Source organism: Petaurus breviceps, unplaced genomic scaffold (genome assembly GCF_028583685.1).
Source record: "Petaurus breviceps papuanus isolate PSGF00001 unplaced genomic scaffold, PetGlider_PUasm1.0 38, whole genome shotgun sequence".
Taxonomy (NCBI): domain Eukaryota; kingdom Metazoa; phylum Chordata; class Mammalia; order Diprotodontia; family Petauridae; genus Petaurus; species Petaurus breviceps.
This window is the reverse complement of record NW_027186304.1, coordinates 53,794,684-53,810,616: the sequence shown is the minus strand read 5'-3', so window position 1 is coordinate 53,810,616 and position 15,933 is coordinate 53,794,684. Positions and strand designations below refer to the sequence as shown.

The window sequence follows — 15,933 nt, the reverse complement described above, 5'->3', positions numbered from 1 at the left end:
GTTCATCTAGGAATATGAAAGGTAAGTTTTCATACAGGAGATAACACCTGTGCTGTGTCTTATGAAAAAAACAACTTTCAACAGATAAAGATGAAAACTAAGTGCATTATAGTCTTGATGGCCATTGAGAATGTGGAACTTTTGAAAGAAACGACAGGATAAGGGTGAGGAATATAGCTAGTTCAATGGAATGTACACCAAATAAAGGGGGATTAGACAAATGCATGGAAAAATAGACTGAAGATTGACTATAGCAAGTGCTAAGTACCAGACTAAGGAGAATTTTGTCCAAAGAGAGTTTACAAGAGAGAGCGATGATATCAGACCTGTACCTTAGGAAGATCATTTTCACAGCTGTGTCAATTATGGATAAGAGAAGAAAGAAGCTAAAAAAAAAGTTAAGAAACTTAGGCAGCTAGGTGATGCAGCTTAATAGAGCATTAGTCCTGGAGAAGAAGACTTGAGTTCAAATCTGGTCTCAGACACTTATTAGCTGCATTACACTGGGCAACTTCTGTTTGCCTCAGTTCCTTCTTCTGTAAAATAGGGATTATAATAGCACTTACTGGGTCATTGGCACTTGGCACAGTTCCTGGCACACAGTAAGCACTGCGTAAATGTTAATGATGATGGTGGCGGCCTTGATGGTGGTATTCTAGGCAAGAGGTAAAGACATCCCATACTAAGGTAGTAGAGATGTGACTGGAGAGGAAGTGTTGAATTCAAGCACTGGAGAGAAAACTTTGATCAGAGGACAGGGAGGTGATGAAGATAGAATAATCAAAAATGATGATTAAATTTTATCATGATGAAATGTCATCTGGATGACTAGAAAGAGTCTGCTGCTATCAGGAGAAATAGCGAAGGTAGAAAGAGGGTTATATTTGGCATTGAGGTTGGTAGATGAAGAGAGATGATGAGTTTCACTTAGAACAGGTTAAGTCTGAGAAGCCAAAAAAACATCTGGGGGAGATTCCAGGAGGCATTTGGATTTGGGAGCCTAGAGCTCACAGGAGAAATCAGTGCTAGATGTAGACATTTGTGAATCATCTGCAAAAAGATGATAACAGATTCTGGGAATAGTTCGAGTTGCTAGGGGAAAGAACGGACACAGAGAAGAGAGTTGAAGACAGGCATGGAGGATTCCCACATTTGTGAGATAAAGTAGGAAGATGAACCAATGGCAGGGAAACTAATATCACTGAAGCAGAGGATAAGGGAGGTTTAAGAATAAAAAGGATGGTCAATATCATAAAATGCTACAGGAAGGTAAAATGAGATTGCAACAGAGAAAAGGACACTGGTCATGGGAAAGAAATGTTCGTTAGTAGTAGCCATGGAGAGATGAGATTCAACAGGATTGTGGGGATAGAAGTCAAATTATAGGGAATTCAGGAGTGAGTGGCTGATGAAAAAGAGAAAGTAAAGGTATGCTATTCCTTTTTAAAAATTTAACAGCAGAGGAGAAAAATGATTTGATATTTAATCAAATAGCCTAGTCAAGGAAAAGGATTTGTTTTAGAAAAGAGGAAACCTAGACATATTTGTTACAGGCAGAGAAGGAAGAACTAGTAGAGAGGGGGAGTTTGAAGGTAAAAGACAAGCAGAAACTTCATTATGCAGTACCAAGTAGGAAACTATTGCTATGTACAAAATTCAGCAAATCAACACAGTCCTATGGTTTGCAATGTTCTGGATGAAAACTCAGATGAAAAAAAAAAAAGAGTGCCAAGACCTTCTAACAACAGAGATTCATCCACTTTGTGAATAATTTTTGCTTAAGGGTCTTATTTAAGAGATTTGTTTAAGGAAATACAGAAAAGGGATACTATAAAGTTTTTGCTGAATATTTTAAAATTTTATTCATTTCTAAATAGTTATCAACATAACAAAACAGACTTCTGATACTATCCTAAGTTCTCCTTAAGATTAAGCAATTATTTTAAACAAACTTTGAAAAATTATTTTAAAGCATTTAAATGGAACATAATTCCTACAAGAACCTGAAGAATTAACGTCAACAGTCAATCAATGAGCATTTATTAAGCACATTTATTAAGCACATATATTCCAGGTATACAGCATTTATAAGTTCTTACTATGTGCCTGGTAATTTAATATTACCTATTCTTCTGAACAGCAAATAAAAGAAGGGAGGCTGTCCCTTAAGAAGCATTAATACTTTTGGGGGTGGAGGGAGTTTTGAATAGAGGTATCTTTTAAGTTGACACTTGTTTTTTTGTTGTTTGTTTGTTTTTTGGGGTGGGCCTCCCTCTTTATTTATGTTATCAACAAAATAAAATTAGCTTTTCTGTGACCAACATGATAAATGCCAGCCTTTTCTAGCTTGGTTTGGGGTCTGAACATTCCCAACAGATGTCCCTTAGAGATCTCTTTCCCCCAGCTCAACCCTGAAGAGACAAGACTGACACTGATCACAAAACTGTTGACTTATTCAATAGCCCCTCTTGAGTCCTCTATTCAGGTGTCTACTCTGTCTCCAAGGTCAAAATTCTCCTGGGCATAGGGTGAGGAGAATTGGATATGGTGCATAGAGTTCTGGTCCAGAGACACAGAGTGTGGCACAAAGAGGGAAGGTTGTGCATTTCAGGAGCCTTTGCTCTTAAGGAGATAGGGGAAGGGAACCCACTCAAACGGTGGATTCAATTTGGCTCTTAGAGACCTTCAGGCTCTTTGGCACTGGAAGGGTAGTCTGTTACTCTGTCTATAAGAATAGGGAATGGAGGGCTTAGCACTGGGTGGGTGGGTGGGGTGCTGTCACCAAATTGGTGAAGGTAGGTCATAGCTCCAGTTGTACCTTTAGGCATTGGGGAAGTCACCAGGATCAGTTCACATCCTGGAATTGGGTCAAGGTCAAAGAATCTGAAGGGTTGGATAGTCTTTGAACAGTCCTTGAGTGGTCAGCCACAGAGTGGATCAGCAAGTAATTTCATGACTAGATAGTGTATACAGGTCTGTAGAGTGTTCAGTCATGTAGCCGTTATATCCATCACATCAGCCATTCTATGGTTACTGGGCCAATCAATCTGAGGTCATGCATTGGAGGCGATGTTTGAAAAAGAGAAGTTTGTGTTTGGCCACCTGGCTCTCATCTGTGACCCCTGGATATCGGTATCTGGCATAAATCTCTGCCTCAGTCCCCCAAGGTGCCCATGGCAATTTCAGCTTCGATATATGATCCACCATGACATCGGAACAGGAGCCTACCCGAAGGGAGCCAAGTCCATCCAGGAAAAATTCCAAATGGGCCACCCGACTGAGTCAAGGGTCAAAGCCAATCTCTCAGATCTTGTCCACTCGAGCCAAGAAGTTGACAACCCCATCAGTGACCACACAGCCTGGGAAATCCGGGAGCTCATGGTGGAAGCCTCGTCTTTGGGTGAGGCAGTTTCCCCAGCCAGAGCCACCAGGTTCTACACTCAACAATTGTCGATAAGTAGAGGAGAAGCCTGTGATCTCCCGAACTGCTCCCCCAACCAAGTCCAGAGATGTTTGCTCCAATACATCCACGAGCCTCTCTAGCTTCGTCTGTCCAGGGAAGATGACATCGTCATCTACCCACAGCACATACTTTGTGGTCATCTGGGAAACAGCTAGATTTCAGCCTGCAAACCATCCCTTTCCGAAGGGCATGAGGTAGTGCTCGATATGAGGGCCCTTGATTGGCTCTGGTCTCTCACTGTCATCAGCGATGATCATGGTGACTGTTGGGTAGAAACGCCGGATGCTGGCGATGAGGTTTCGGAGGCGGTCAAAGCGAAGGAAGGTCTTAGTGGAAATGGTGACCAGAGCACTGATATTTTACTTGGCTCCTTCAGGAGGTGGCCCCGGTGGGTACAGCTGAGGTCTGGGGAGATGCTTGATTCCGATAGTGAAGACAGCTTCGTGGCCATTGGTGGAGAACCGGACTGTATCTTATGTGTCTGACTGGTAGCTCCGGATACTGTAAGTGACCAGCTGAAGCTGTCTGTTGAGTCAATCTAAGTCTTGGCTTGTGAGAATGAGTTCCAACTGGCCCTCCCCTTGAAGTGTCACTGCTTCCACTTCCCCAGACACGTTCCAAGTGCCAAGAGATGCTGAGAGTTTTACCTGGTACACTTCTTGTAGGCTCAGACCTGGTACCAAGATGGTCTTTAGGGGCTGAACCACCACACCCTGCAGGGGATACTGCAGGGGGGAGTTAGCTGGAGCGATGAGTATCTGGTCAGCTGGGGACTGGACCCTGTCCTGGAAAGCTTGGTATTCCCGATCTCTTGCAATTGTGGCTGCCAGCAACTCCTTAGGTCCATAAGCTGATGTGAAGTCAAATGCATGCACCTGCCGTTGGAATGGGAGAGAGAAGCCAAGCCCTCCTCTGCCGGCCACATAGCTGCAAGTATTTTGTGCCAGCAACCCGACAACCTGCTCCTTGAGCCTAAAGGGAATGTGTGCATATCGAGGCTCTGGAACCAGGTTAGGGTATTTGAGCTTGGAGGACTTGGGAGGAGGTGACCACAAGCCAGAGAAAGCTCTAGGGGGTGGATGTTTCCAGTTGTGAAAGTAAAGGAGAACCAGGGCAGCACAGAGGAACAGTAGCAGGAAGCTACAAAGTGACCTTCGGCCTAGCTTCATTCTGTCAGGTGGTCTCTTCTCCACAGGGCACCCAAGCCAGGTCCAAGAGTCCTCATGGGGATGTTAGTGGAGGAGGTCCGGCCTGTCTTTCTGAGGGCTCAGACTGACAACCAGCTTGCTGCTCAGTCAGACTCAGTCTCAGCCTCCGGCTCTATGGAAGGGCCCCCTGATCCCTTACTTCTTCAGCCTCCAGCTCAGTCTCCCGCACTGTCTCTGTCTTGGGCTCTGGCGTGGGACATAATGAAGGCGAGAGAAGCTGCCCTCTCGTGGGAGTGGGGAGAACCACAATTGGAACATGATAGAGCCGGAGGAGCAGTGAATTGTAGTGGGTACCAAAAGGCACACACGCCAGGGGAGTCAGCCTACCGCCCTGGAGAGTCCCTGTGGCCTCAGAGGTTTTTCTAGGTCTGTGTTTCTTCGACTCCGTCTCTCTTTCTTTCTCTTTCTCTCCCCCCGGCCTCTTTTGGTTAAGTTGACACTTGTGAAGAATCCATTCTGAAGAGCAGAACTAGGAGAAATTTGTACACAATTATAGATACAACGAATGTGTGGTGACCAGCTTGGATAGACTGGACTCTTCTCAGCAATGCAGGGTTATAAGTCAACTCCAAAAGACTCCTGATGGAGAGAGATGTCTACATTCAGAGAATGAACTAGAAAGAACAGAGTTTGAACACAGATCAAAGCAAACTACCTGCTCTCGTTCCTTTTCTTGTTTCGTTTTATTTCCTCTTTCCCACTGTTCATTCCATCTGTTACAATCCTTCTTTATAACCTGACTAATGTTTAATGTGAAAGTATTTGCAGATCCTATACTTGATTGCATGCCGCCATGGGGTGGGGGGGGTGGGGGGGAAAGGGGGAGAAAATTTGAAACTCAAGGGATCATGGAACTGAATGTTCTAAACTAAAAGTAAACAAATAAATTAATAAAGACAAAAAAATTTTTTAAAAGAATACCTTCTGAGGCTTTCTGCTATGACAAGAATATCTGAATACCAGCTATCAGGTATTCTTTTTAGTCAATGGCTTCCTCACTTTAATTTGAAGTAACACTGTCAATTGATCCTGCAGGGAATACTTAGAACTCTTGCCCCCTCAATATTGTGTACCCCAGATAAGATGAAATATGCTTCCCATGATTAAGTTTTATCTTAATCTATACCAAATTCGATTTCAGACAAAACTGTCCAGAAAACATAAGTTCCTCAGTTTTAGTCTTTTAAGCTTTTAAATGTCTATAATATCTTCACTGACTGTATTTTAATGAATCCAGTTAATTTTAAGTTAAATTGATTCCTTCCTAAAGAAAAAAAAACTCTAAGTAGAAAAGGGCAACAAAGGTAATGGTGAGTCTGAAAACTGTCATAAAAATAATAATAGCAAGCTTTCAAATAACACCTTTCCAAAACTGTTTTGTTTTACAAGTATCTTATTTGATCATCACAACAACCCTTGGAGGTAGCTGTTCTTATTATCCTCATTTTACAGATGAAGAAACTGAGGCAGTCAGAGATAAAAATGACTTGTCCAGGGTCACATAGCAAGTGTCCAAGGTAGGATTTTAATTCTGACTTTCCTGATTCCTGGTCCATTGCCCTGTCCACTGTGACATCTGGTTGCTGTAATGAGAACATAAGAGAGCTGGTTCAAGGATTCACACTGACTTATCCTGAGGAGAATTCACAGGAGGATGTAACAGTAGTTTTCAGATATCCAAAGAGTTGTTGTGGAAGACAGAGTCTATGTATTCAATGTGTCTCCAGGGAAAAGAATCAAGAGTAAATAGAACATAAATATGAACTTTCTAAGTAATCAGAACTGCTAAAAATAGAATGTATTTAAACTAAAGCTGGATGATCACATGTCAGAGATATCACAGAGAGAATTGCTACTTGGATGGAATGTTAGAGTTATGAACTTTAAAGTACTTCCTACCTCTAAAATTCTGTGACTCTAAGAAGCAACTGGGGGTGGAGGACAGAGGATGCCAATGAAAATACTAACTGAATATTATCAAAAAATGAGTACTTAGTCTTACTTTCATAAAGACTGATCATATCTTCTCTCATGAAAATTATTGTCACGTAGTTTAAATAATTCTAGAAATGCTAGCTACAGCAATAAGGTGAAAGAGAGAATGTAAAGGTATAAACACTGAAAAGGAGAAAAAAAGTTTCTATTGGCTTACTTAGAAAACCACAGGGAATCAGTAAGGAAACTGAGATGATTAATAACTTGAGTAAAATAGTAAGATATAAAATAAATTCACAAAAGTCAGTGACGTTTATACATGGTATTAATGAAAAACCAGGAGAAAATGATAAAAACAGAAACTCCATTCAAAATGACTTACAAAGTCAGATATTAATCCATCAAAAGACACTTGATATTTACATAAATACAAGTGTAGAATACTTTTCACAAAAATAAAAGGAAGACAAATATTTGGAGACAAATTCATTGTACACGGCTAGACTACATTAATAATAAATGACTATAATAGTGATTATTAATAAAAATGATGATACTACCTAACTTAAATTGCCAAAGGTTTACTTTAAAAATTAGACCAAATTCATCTGAAAGAACAAAGTCTAGAAAATTCAAGGGCAAATATGGAAAAAAAAAGTCAGGAATAGAAGAGGCATAGAATAAACATATCTCAAACTCTAATATAAAGCAGTAATCCCCCAAACCATTTGGTTGGGGGATAAGCAAGACCCAGAAGAGATCAAACACAATTGCAGTCCAGTGTTTGATGAACACATTCAACAAAAGCTGCTATGAAAACTACAAGACAGTTTGTGCCATATACCACAATAAGTTTCAAATGAGTACAAAACCTGAATATAAATGGTTAACCCTTAAAAAAAATTGTGGACAAGAGAATCTTTTCATAGATATGGTAAATGAGAGAATTTGGGGATGAGAAAAGGGGACTTGGTCTCTCTGTCTCACCCCGTGTAGAAGTATAGCGGTGACACATGGGCCCAAATCCACCACCAATATGCTCAAAGGCTTTGACCTGCTCCATTCCCAATCTGGGTCATGGCTAACCAAATTCTTGTATAGAAATGTTGTGAAATATAATTATACCAAAAAAATTATGTATATAAGAAATATAAAGAAAAATGGAGGGGCAGCTAGATTGCACAGTGAATAGAGCACCAGCTCTGGAGTCAGGAGGACCTGAGTTCAAATCCAGCCTCAGACGTGTGACATGCTTACTAGCTGCATGACCTTGGGCAAGTCACTTAACCCCAACTGCCCTGCCTTCCCCTCTCTAAAAAGCCCCCCCAAAAAATTGCAAAGACTAGTATGAAGTGATACAGAATGAAGAAAGTAGAAACAAAATAATAACATATGCAATGACTTATAATAATGTACATGATAAAAAACTGGATGAATAATAGTAAATAATGTTGGTTCTGAAAAACTGCTAAAGAAACCTATCTTCCCCTCCTTTAAGTGGAGAGGCAGGGAACTTAAACATGAAACATGGTATATATTGTCAGATGTAGTCACTGTGTTGGTTGGCTTTCCAAAATGTTTTCCTTTCTTCTTAGTAAGGATTTAATGATTTTACTGGGATGGGGGGAAAGAGGGGCGGGGTGGAACAGGGCAAGAAAAGTTATTAAAAATTACATGGTTATAGTAAAAACAAAAGACAACAATAAAACTTGTAAAAATTAACATCCCACTGTTACATATATTTGGTGCTTTTAAGGAAGCTGAATTCAGAATTATGTAAGAAATTCCCTGATTTATCATTAACATACTTTTTATTAACATACAATTAATCAAATATTTTATTAAGACACCAAGGCTTTTCTTTTTTCTCTTTTCTTGGAACAACAATTTAAAAAAACAAACAAGAACAAACAAAAATAAAACAAAAGCAGTCAGTTCTTAAACCATAATTGGCAGGCAAGAATCTTGATTTTTTTTCTTCCAGGCACTAATCTGCCTGCCAGAAGCACTAAGAAGCCTCCAAAGACAGTTCATCGTCTCTGTTACATAAAACATAAGACAAAACCTGGCTCCCTTATGCAGGAAGCTTCTCTATAATAATATGACAAAAATGTTGCAGATAAAAATGCCTTTTCTGAAGAAGACAAGAGTTATGAGCTGCAGTTACTAGAATCAATTCTTTTTACTTACCAGGGAGGGTAGATATGGATGATATCCTGTGGACCTCCCTTCAGGTGAACTGCAGTTTCCTTTGTGAATAGGACCTTGAGTTGGGTCCCAGGGTCCAGGATAGCATCTTTAGACGGGCTGTCAGCAAGAGACATCTCTAACAACTCACAGATGGCAATATGCATCGCGCATTCTTCATGCATCTCTATAATCTTTACAATCAACACTCCAGATTTTTTGCCTACAAAATGGAGAAACAAAAAAGTTCAAAAAGATGCACTTATATAAAGAACTGTCCCCTCCCTTTATCCACCTCAAAAGAAAATGTAGTGACAGATTATAGATATTCTGCAAAGGCAAAATATGGACAATATTCTTGCTAGCCATCAAAAATATGTAAACAGGCCTATATGTTGCACAAAAAAATGTGAAAAAGCAAAAAATAATCCATTTATGTAATATATATATATGGCACATGTATATATGTAAATAATTACTCATCTGTCTATCTATAACTTGTGTTTACGGACTATTCAAATTATGTGTGTATTTCTCCTATTCTCCAGGAAAACAATGGTGCACAACACTTATTGGATGGAATTTTTTTCCCATCAGCTGGTTTATACATACATTTCATAGACTCTTTATATTTTATTCCTCAAAAATAGATTCTCTATGTCATTTCCCATGGAAACCATTCCAAACCTTCTCTTATCAAACTTCCCATACTTCCCCCTCCCTATTCTCTCTCTAAGCTAAGGACCTCACCTCTCAATTTGTGGAGAAAATTGAGGCTACTCACTGTGAACTTTCCTTTTCACTTTTCTCCTCACCTCAAAAACTTTTGAAAATTTCTTTACTTTCTCCTTTTTCCCATACTCTGATAGTAAGGTAGCTCCCCTCCTTGCTAAGGTTAACTCTATATCTGCTCTTGATCCTACGTTCTCCCAACATCTTTAGTAGATTCCTCTGCCAATCGTTTCCCTCTCCCTGCCAGCCCCCCACCCTTCTTCACTCCCTACCCATCTTCTGGCTTTTTCCTATTGCCTTTGAATCTGCTCGAGTCTTTCCATTCTGGAGAAAAAAACAAACAAGCCCAACCTGCTAGATTTTACCGTACCCTTAAGTTGTCATCCTAGAATTCTATTCCTTTTCTTAGCCAAAATCCTAGAAAAAGTTGTCTGTATTTGTTGCCTCTTCTTTTATTCCTACTCACTCCTCAACCCCTGGCAATCCAGCTTCTGACCTCATCACTCAACTGAAACTGCTCTTTTCAAAGTTACCAATGATTTTTTAGCTGTCAACTCTGATGGTCCTTTATCTTCTTGACCTCTCTGGGCATTTTATACTGAAAAACATTTTCCTCTTGGACACTGAATTTTCTCTGAGTTTTCATGATAATATTCTCTCTTGATGTTTGCCCTATCTGTCTAACTGTTCCTTCTCAGTCTCCCCTGCTGACTCGTTAACCAAAACATGTCCCCTAATTTCAAATGACTTCGAAGGTTATATCCTTGGCCTTCTTTTCTTTTCCCTCTACAATCTTTTTCATGTCATTAGCTCCCGTGGTTTTATCATCTCACAGCCACTCTGTGTGTATCTGTGTGTGTGTGTGTGTGTGTGTGTGTGTGTGTTGTATAGGTCTACTCTTCTCTCCCCTGACCTTCAGTCCCACATCACCACTGAACTGTTGGGAATTTCAAACTGGATATTCCAAAGAAATCTCGAACTCAACATGTTCAAAACAGAAACTAATGACCTTTCTGCCCCAAACCCCTTTTCTCTATAAGAACCTCCTTATTTCTGTCTAAGGTAAAGGTCCTTGATATTTTATTTGTATAATGTCCCTCTTTGGCAGTCGGGTAGCTTATGGGCCTTTTCTTAAAATAATGTTTTTAATGCATAAAATACATAGGATTACAAAGGAAACCAATGATATTGAAATACAGTTATCAAAATATTTTTAAACAAGTTCATAAACCACTCTGCTCAGTTAAGAACCCCTGATCTTCTAGTCTCCCAGGTGTGTAACCTCAGAATTATCCTCAATGCCTCATTCTCTATCAACTCAAATATCCAGCCAATTGCTGCAAAGTGAAATGACAGTAATGTAGAAAACAATCAGATTTGGGAACATAATGATTCACCTGTGATGGCAAATGCTATATATGTAGGAATGAGAACAAGGGGGAAAAGGACAAAGAATCTTAATAATTTCTTTTCATACAGATAGAATAAAATTTCATAATATAGTATAAAGTCTTTATAATTTAAAGGAGAATATTAGTAATTTCTCATCTCATGCTTCTTAGGCTGAACAAATAAATGTCTGGAAACAATACCCAGATATGTATATAATGGATTAAATAAGTAACTCAATACAGAAAGAAAGCCTGAAGATCTCCATTATAAGTCTTCCCACTTTCATATTAAGTAATAATTGATAATAATTCAAAATATTTCACATTAATCATTTTCAAATGAGGTATTATATAAGATTTGTCATTTCTACTCACATTTCCAGAGTACAAGGAATAGGGAATCAACAGAGTTGTAACTTGGAAACAGACAAATTACATCATAAATAGGTATTTGGACATTGAGTTAAAACAATTAAAAGCAAATAATAAATTATCATATTTAAAGATAAACCTCTCAGGACAATCACCCATTCTTTAAAATTCTTCTATTATCTATAAGTAACTAGTTCCCAAATCTCTCTTCATTCTTTAATACTACTACCCTTCTAGTTAATACAAAATTTCAGCATTCAGAATGTCTTTACTTTTATATTTTCAATTAATAAGCATTTATTTTTTAATTTTTTCTTCATAATATTTTGTTTTTTCCAATTATATGTAAAGACAAATTTTAACCTTCATCTAAAAATTTTGAGTTCCAAATTTTTTCCCTCATCTTTTCCTAAGACGCTAAGCAATTTGAAAAAGGTTAAATATGTGCACATTTCCATATTACTAATGTTGTTAGAGAAGAAAAAGACCAAAAGAAAAAAATAAAGTAAAAATTGTATGATTCAATCTACATTCAGACTCCATCAGTTCTTTTTCTGGACATGGATATTATTTTTCATTATGAATCCTTGGGAATTGTTTTGGATCACTGTATTGTTGAAAATAGCTAAATAGTTGATCATTATACAATTTTGCTGTTATTGTGGATAATATTCTCTTGGTTCCACTTACTTCACTCTGCATCAGATCATGCAAGTCTTCCCAGGTTTTTCTGAAATCCATTTGCTCGTCATTTCTTATAGCACAATAGTATTCCATTATATATATATACCACAATTTGTTCAGCCATTCCCCAACTGATGGACATCCATCCCCTAAATTTCCAATTCTTTCACACCACAAAAAAGAACTACCATGAGTATTTTTGTACAAGTATGTCCTTTTCCCTTTTTGGTCATCTCTTTGGGATACAGACCTAGTGATGGTAATGCTGGGTCAAAGAGGAGACAGAGTTTCATTACCCTTTGGATGTAGTTCCAAATTGCTCTCCAAAATAGTTGGATCAGGTTAACAAGCATTTATTAGGCATCTACTATGTGTCAGGACTATAATCTGATCTCTGGAGATACAAAGACATCGATGAAACTTCCTAAACTCAAAAAGCTTATCTTCTTTCTACTGGAAGAGACAACATGGACATTTATACATATATACAAAATAAACATGAAGTAATAATATGGGAAGGAGGGCATATTAACAGCCAAGGAGAGGAATCAGGAAAGAGGTGCAGAAAGTGGTGGCTGACAAGAGCTCTGAAGGAAATCAGGGGTTCTCAGAAGTGAAGCTGGAAAAAAAGGCATGCCAGGCATGGGGACAAGACAGACCTTAGAGAAAGAAGAAGGGATGTCAGGGCCTGTTTGGTTGGACTGCAGAGTGCAAGAAAGGAAGTAATGTATTTTGACATTAGAAGTACAGATTGGAGTCATGTTTGTAAAGGGGTTGAAAAGTTAAGAGAAGTTTAATATTTGATCCTAGAGAGCCACTCAGGAGTTTCCTGAGTTGGAGGAAGAGGGGGTTGACATGGTAAGACCTTTGATCTAGGAAAACAATTGTGTGGGGAAGTGAGAGGCTGGGAGTAAGGAAACCAGTTGGAAGTGAGGGTTGGAATCAGGGAAACCAGTTAGAAGACAGTTGCAGTAATCCAGGATAGATTGTGGGGCCCTGGACTAGGCTAGAAGATGTGAGAGTGGGAAAAAAAGGAACCACTATGAGAGAAGCTGTGGACTGAGAACAGTTTGCTTCCTCCAAAAGGTCTCTCTAATTTCCTCAAACTTACATGAGAAAATGTGTATATAGTGCTTTACAAAGCTCCAAGCACTATATAAATATTGGCTCTTATCATTACTATTCTTATTACTATAGTCCCCCTAACTTTAACACAAACTCAGTAAATTGTACATCAAGTACTTTTATGTGTAGACTCTACACAAAGAGCATTCAGTTATAATTTTCATTGCCAGTCAGGATGCTTTCAGGTTTCCCCCTTTTCTCAACAGTATTTAGTATTTGTTCATGAAATGCAAATTAATTTTAATAGGAACATGTGCAAACTATGATCAGAAAGGTAAATCTACTACAAGAGAAAAGTAAAGCCAATAGTGTACACAAAACATTCAAAGCCTGACGATGACAATAAGAAATAGGCAGCATTTATATAACACCTACTAGATGCAAAGAACTAAACAAAGTACTTGAAATGTATTATTTCATTTGATCTTCAGAGAGTTAAGGGCTATTATTATCCCCTCTTTACAAATGAGGACACTGAGGCAGGCAGAAATGAAATGCTTTACCCCAGGTCATATTGACAGTCAGAGTCTAAGTTCGAATTTGAACTCAGATCTTCCTGACTCCAGGTCCTACATTCTATCTACTGTGGAACCCAGCTGCCTTTGAGGCTGGGGAGAATTAATAATCACTCATTGTTTAGGATTTTCTACACCAATACTGACTCCATTAACAAGGACAATTGAAAGTTAAGTATCATAATATTTAGAATTAAAAAGGAAATTGGAAGCCATTGAGTCCAGCTCCCTTATTGTAGAAATGAAGAGAATGAGGCCTAGGGAGGTTAAGTAATTTGTCCAAATTTCACATATAAAAGAGAAGAGACTGGACTTAAACTAAGGTCTTCCAACTCCAATTCCATTGCTTGTTGCACTATGTAATGGTATGCTGTATTGTTAGTTGTACACATTACGGTAATTGTAGGGTTCTTGGTCATAAGTCCCTAGTGGAGTAGAAGGTTCTGTTGGATAACAGCAGCCACGTTTCGCCTCACTCACCAATTATTTCTAATCACCTAGTACCATGATACACACCACTACCTATCTAGTAAGGAATGGTAGGGAAGCAGGGCAGTGTGGGACAGAAGCACTTAGACGTAGCCCCTGCTATGTGCCGGACACTGTATTAAGCTCCGAACTGTCTTGTTTGATCCCACAACCATCCTGTCGAGGTAGCTGCTGTTAATCTCATTTTACAGTAGATGAAACTGAGGCAAACAGAGATTAAGTGATTTGTGTGGGGTCATACAGTTAGGAAATATCTGAGGCTGAATTTGAACTCAGGTCCTCCTAACTCCAGGCCCAGTGGTCTATCCATTGAGCCACCTAGTTGCTACAAAACACTGATTACCACAGGGCCTTGCTGAAAAAATATTTGTTGAATTAAATTGCTGCACTGCTAAACATCATAAATACTTTGAAATTTCACTCAAAACCATAATATTAATCCTTTCAATAAATGCTAACAAGCTACCAGTAATTCAGTTCACACATAATTACTGGATAAAATCCATGAGGAAAATCAGAAGATACAGTTTATGGCGCACAGAAGTTTTGGAAAAACTTCACACCCCCACCCTGTAAGAACAAGATTTCTTTGCGTCTAAGAATTACAGTCCTCCATCAAGTCTCAAGTCATCCAGCAATCTCCAAAGAGACGCATTTCCTAACCACAAGGACTCACTCACTGAACAGTAAACAATAATGCTCTCACTTCTCCATTCCACAATTTTTTTTTTTGCCTTTCACCCAGTCTAAAACATTCTTAGGGCAAAGCCACAATAATTCTAAACATGAAATGGAAATCTGAAACCAGGGCTTAAAAAAAAAAATATTCTAAACAAGAAGTCTGACCAAACAATCTAAATGTTCATCCACAGTCCCAAGAGATTCGAGCAACTAAACCCTAACTTGTCCTCTTCCAACCACCACCAAGTCCTGCTAGGTCAGAGTTATCCTAATTGGAATCACTGTAATCTGGTAGATTACCCAATAATTTTCTATATAAAGGTAAAATCAATGTAAGTATATCTCATCAAGGATTTATAAGTTATTTTGCTCACATTCTAACTCCAAAAACTGTATGAAAAATTCTAAAATCATAACAGACAAATATCATGTTAGTCTTTAAGAAAAATTAGCAGATAAAAAACTATACTGCTTATGTACTTTCAGACAGGAGGTTCTCTATAGCTATTATTTATTCAGCCAGATAGGACTGATCAACAGAGCGACAACTGTGATTATACAGTCTGATTTTCAATGTGCATTACTTCCTTATTCCTCATTGCTTATGGAAGCATGACAGACCAAACACTAAATTACAAATAGATTTTTTTTCATTGTGTATTTATGTTCAATATTTTTGGCTCAAAGGAGGCCTTTGACAAAATGGCACTTCAAATTAAAAGGAAGAATAAGAAGGTAGAGAATTAATTTTAAGTTAAAAGCTGGTAAGAGGAATGCAATGAGTTCATGAATTCACCAATGTTTTAAAAAGTATGTGTTTTAGAAAATAGTATCATACCAAAAAAGAAAAAAAAAATATGGGATTATCTTACTATTCTACTTACTAATATTAAACTATAATGTCCCTAAAGCTTTTAGAAGCTCTCTAACCCATCTCAGCCAATCTAAGTATCTACTGTGTGGTAGGCACTATTCTAAGCACTGAGGTACATAAAAAAGGATAAAAAGACAGCCCCTGTTCTCAAGGAGCTCAGAATCTAATGGGGGAGAAAACATGCAAATAACTATGTATAACAAGATATGTTGTTGTTTTTCTTATTGTTGATCAGTCAAGTTTGATGCTTTGTGACCCCACTGAGCCATCCTGTTCA

At 38.4% G+C, this 15,933-nt stretch overlaps 1 protein-coding gene and 2 pseudogenes across 9 annotated transcripts in view; all 3 read right to left on the bottom strand.

The window, feature by feature from the left end:
- The window catches only part of SPIDR (scaffold protein involved in DNA repair), a 593,302-nt gene that overhangs the window by 386,721 nt on the left and 190,648 nt on the right, over positions 1-15,933 (bottom strand). For all 9 annotated transcript variants that reach the window (XM_069099903.1, XM_069099905.1, XM_069099904.1 and 6 more), the window contains one exon: positions 8,797-9,016. In XM_069099903.1, coding sequence (XP_068956004.1) covers positions 8,797-9,016 — 220 coding nt within the window. The remainder of the gene's footprint in view (positions 1-8,796; positions 9,017-15,933) is intronic.
- LOC138170514 (beta-1,4 N-acetylgalactosaminyltransferase 1 pseudogene) lies at positions 3,043-3,720 on the bottom strand (annotated as a pseudogene).
- Positions 3,997-5,304, bottom strand: LOC138170515 (beta-1,4 N-acetylgalactosaminyltransferase 1 pseudogene; annotated as a pseudogene).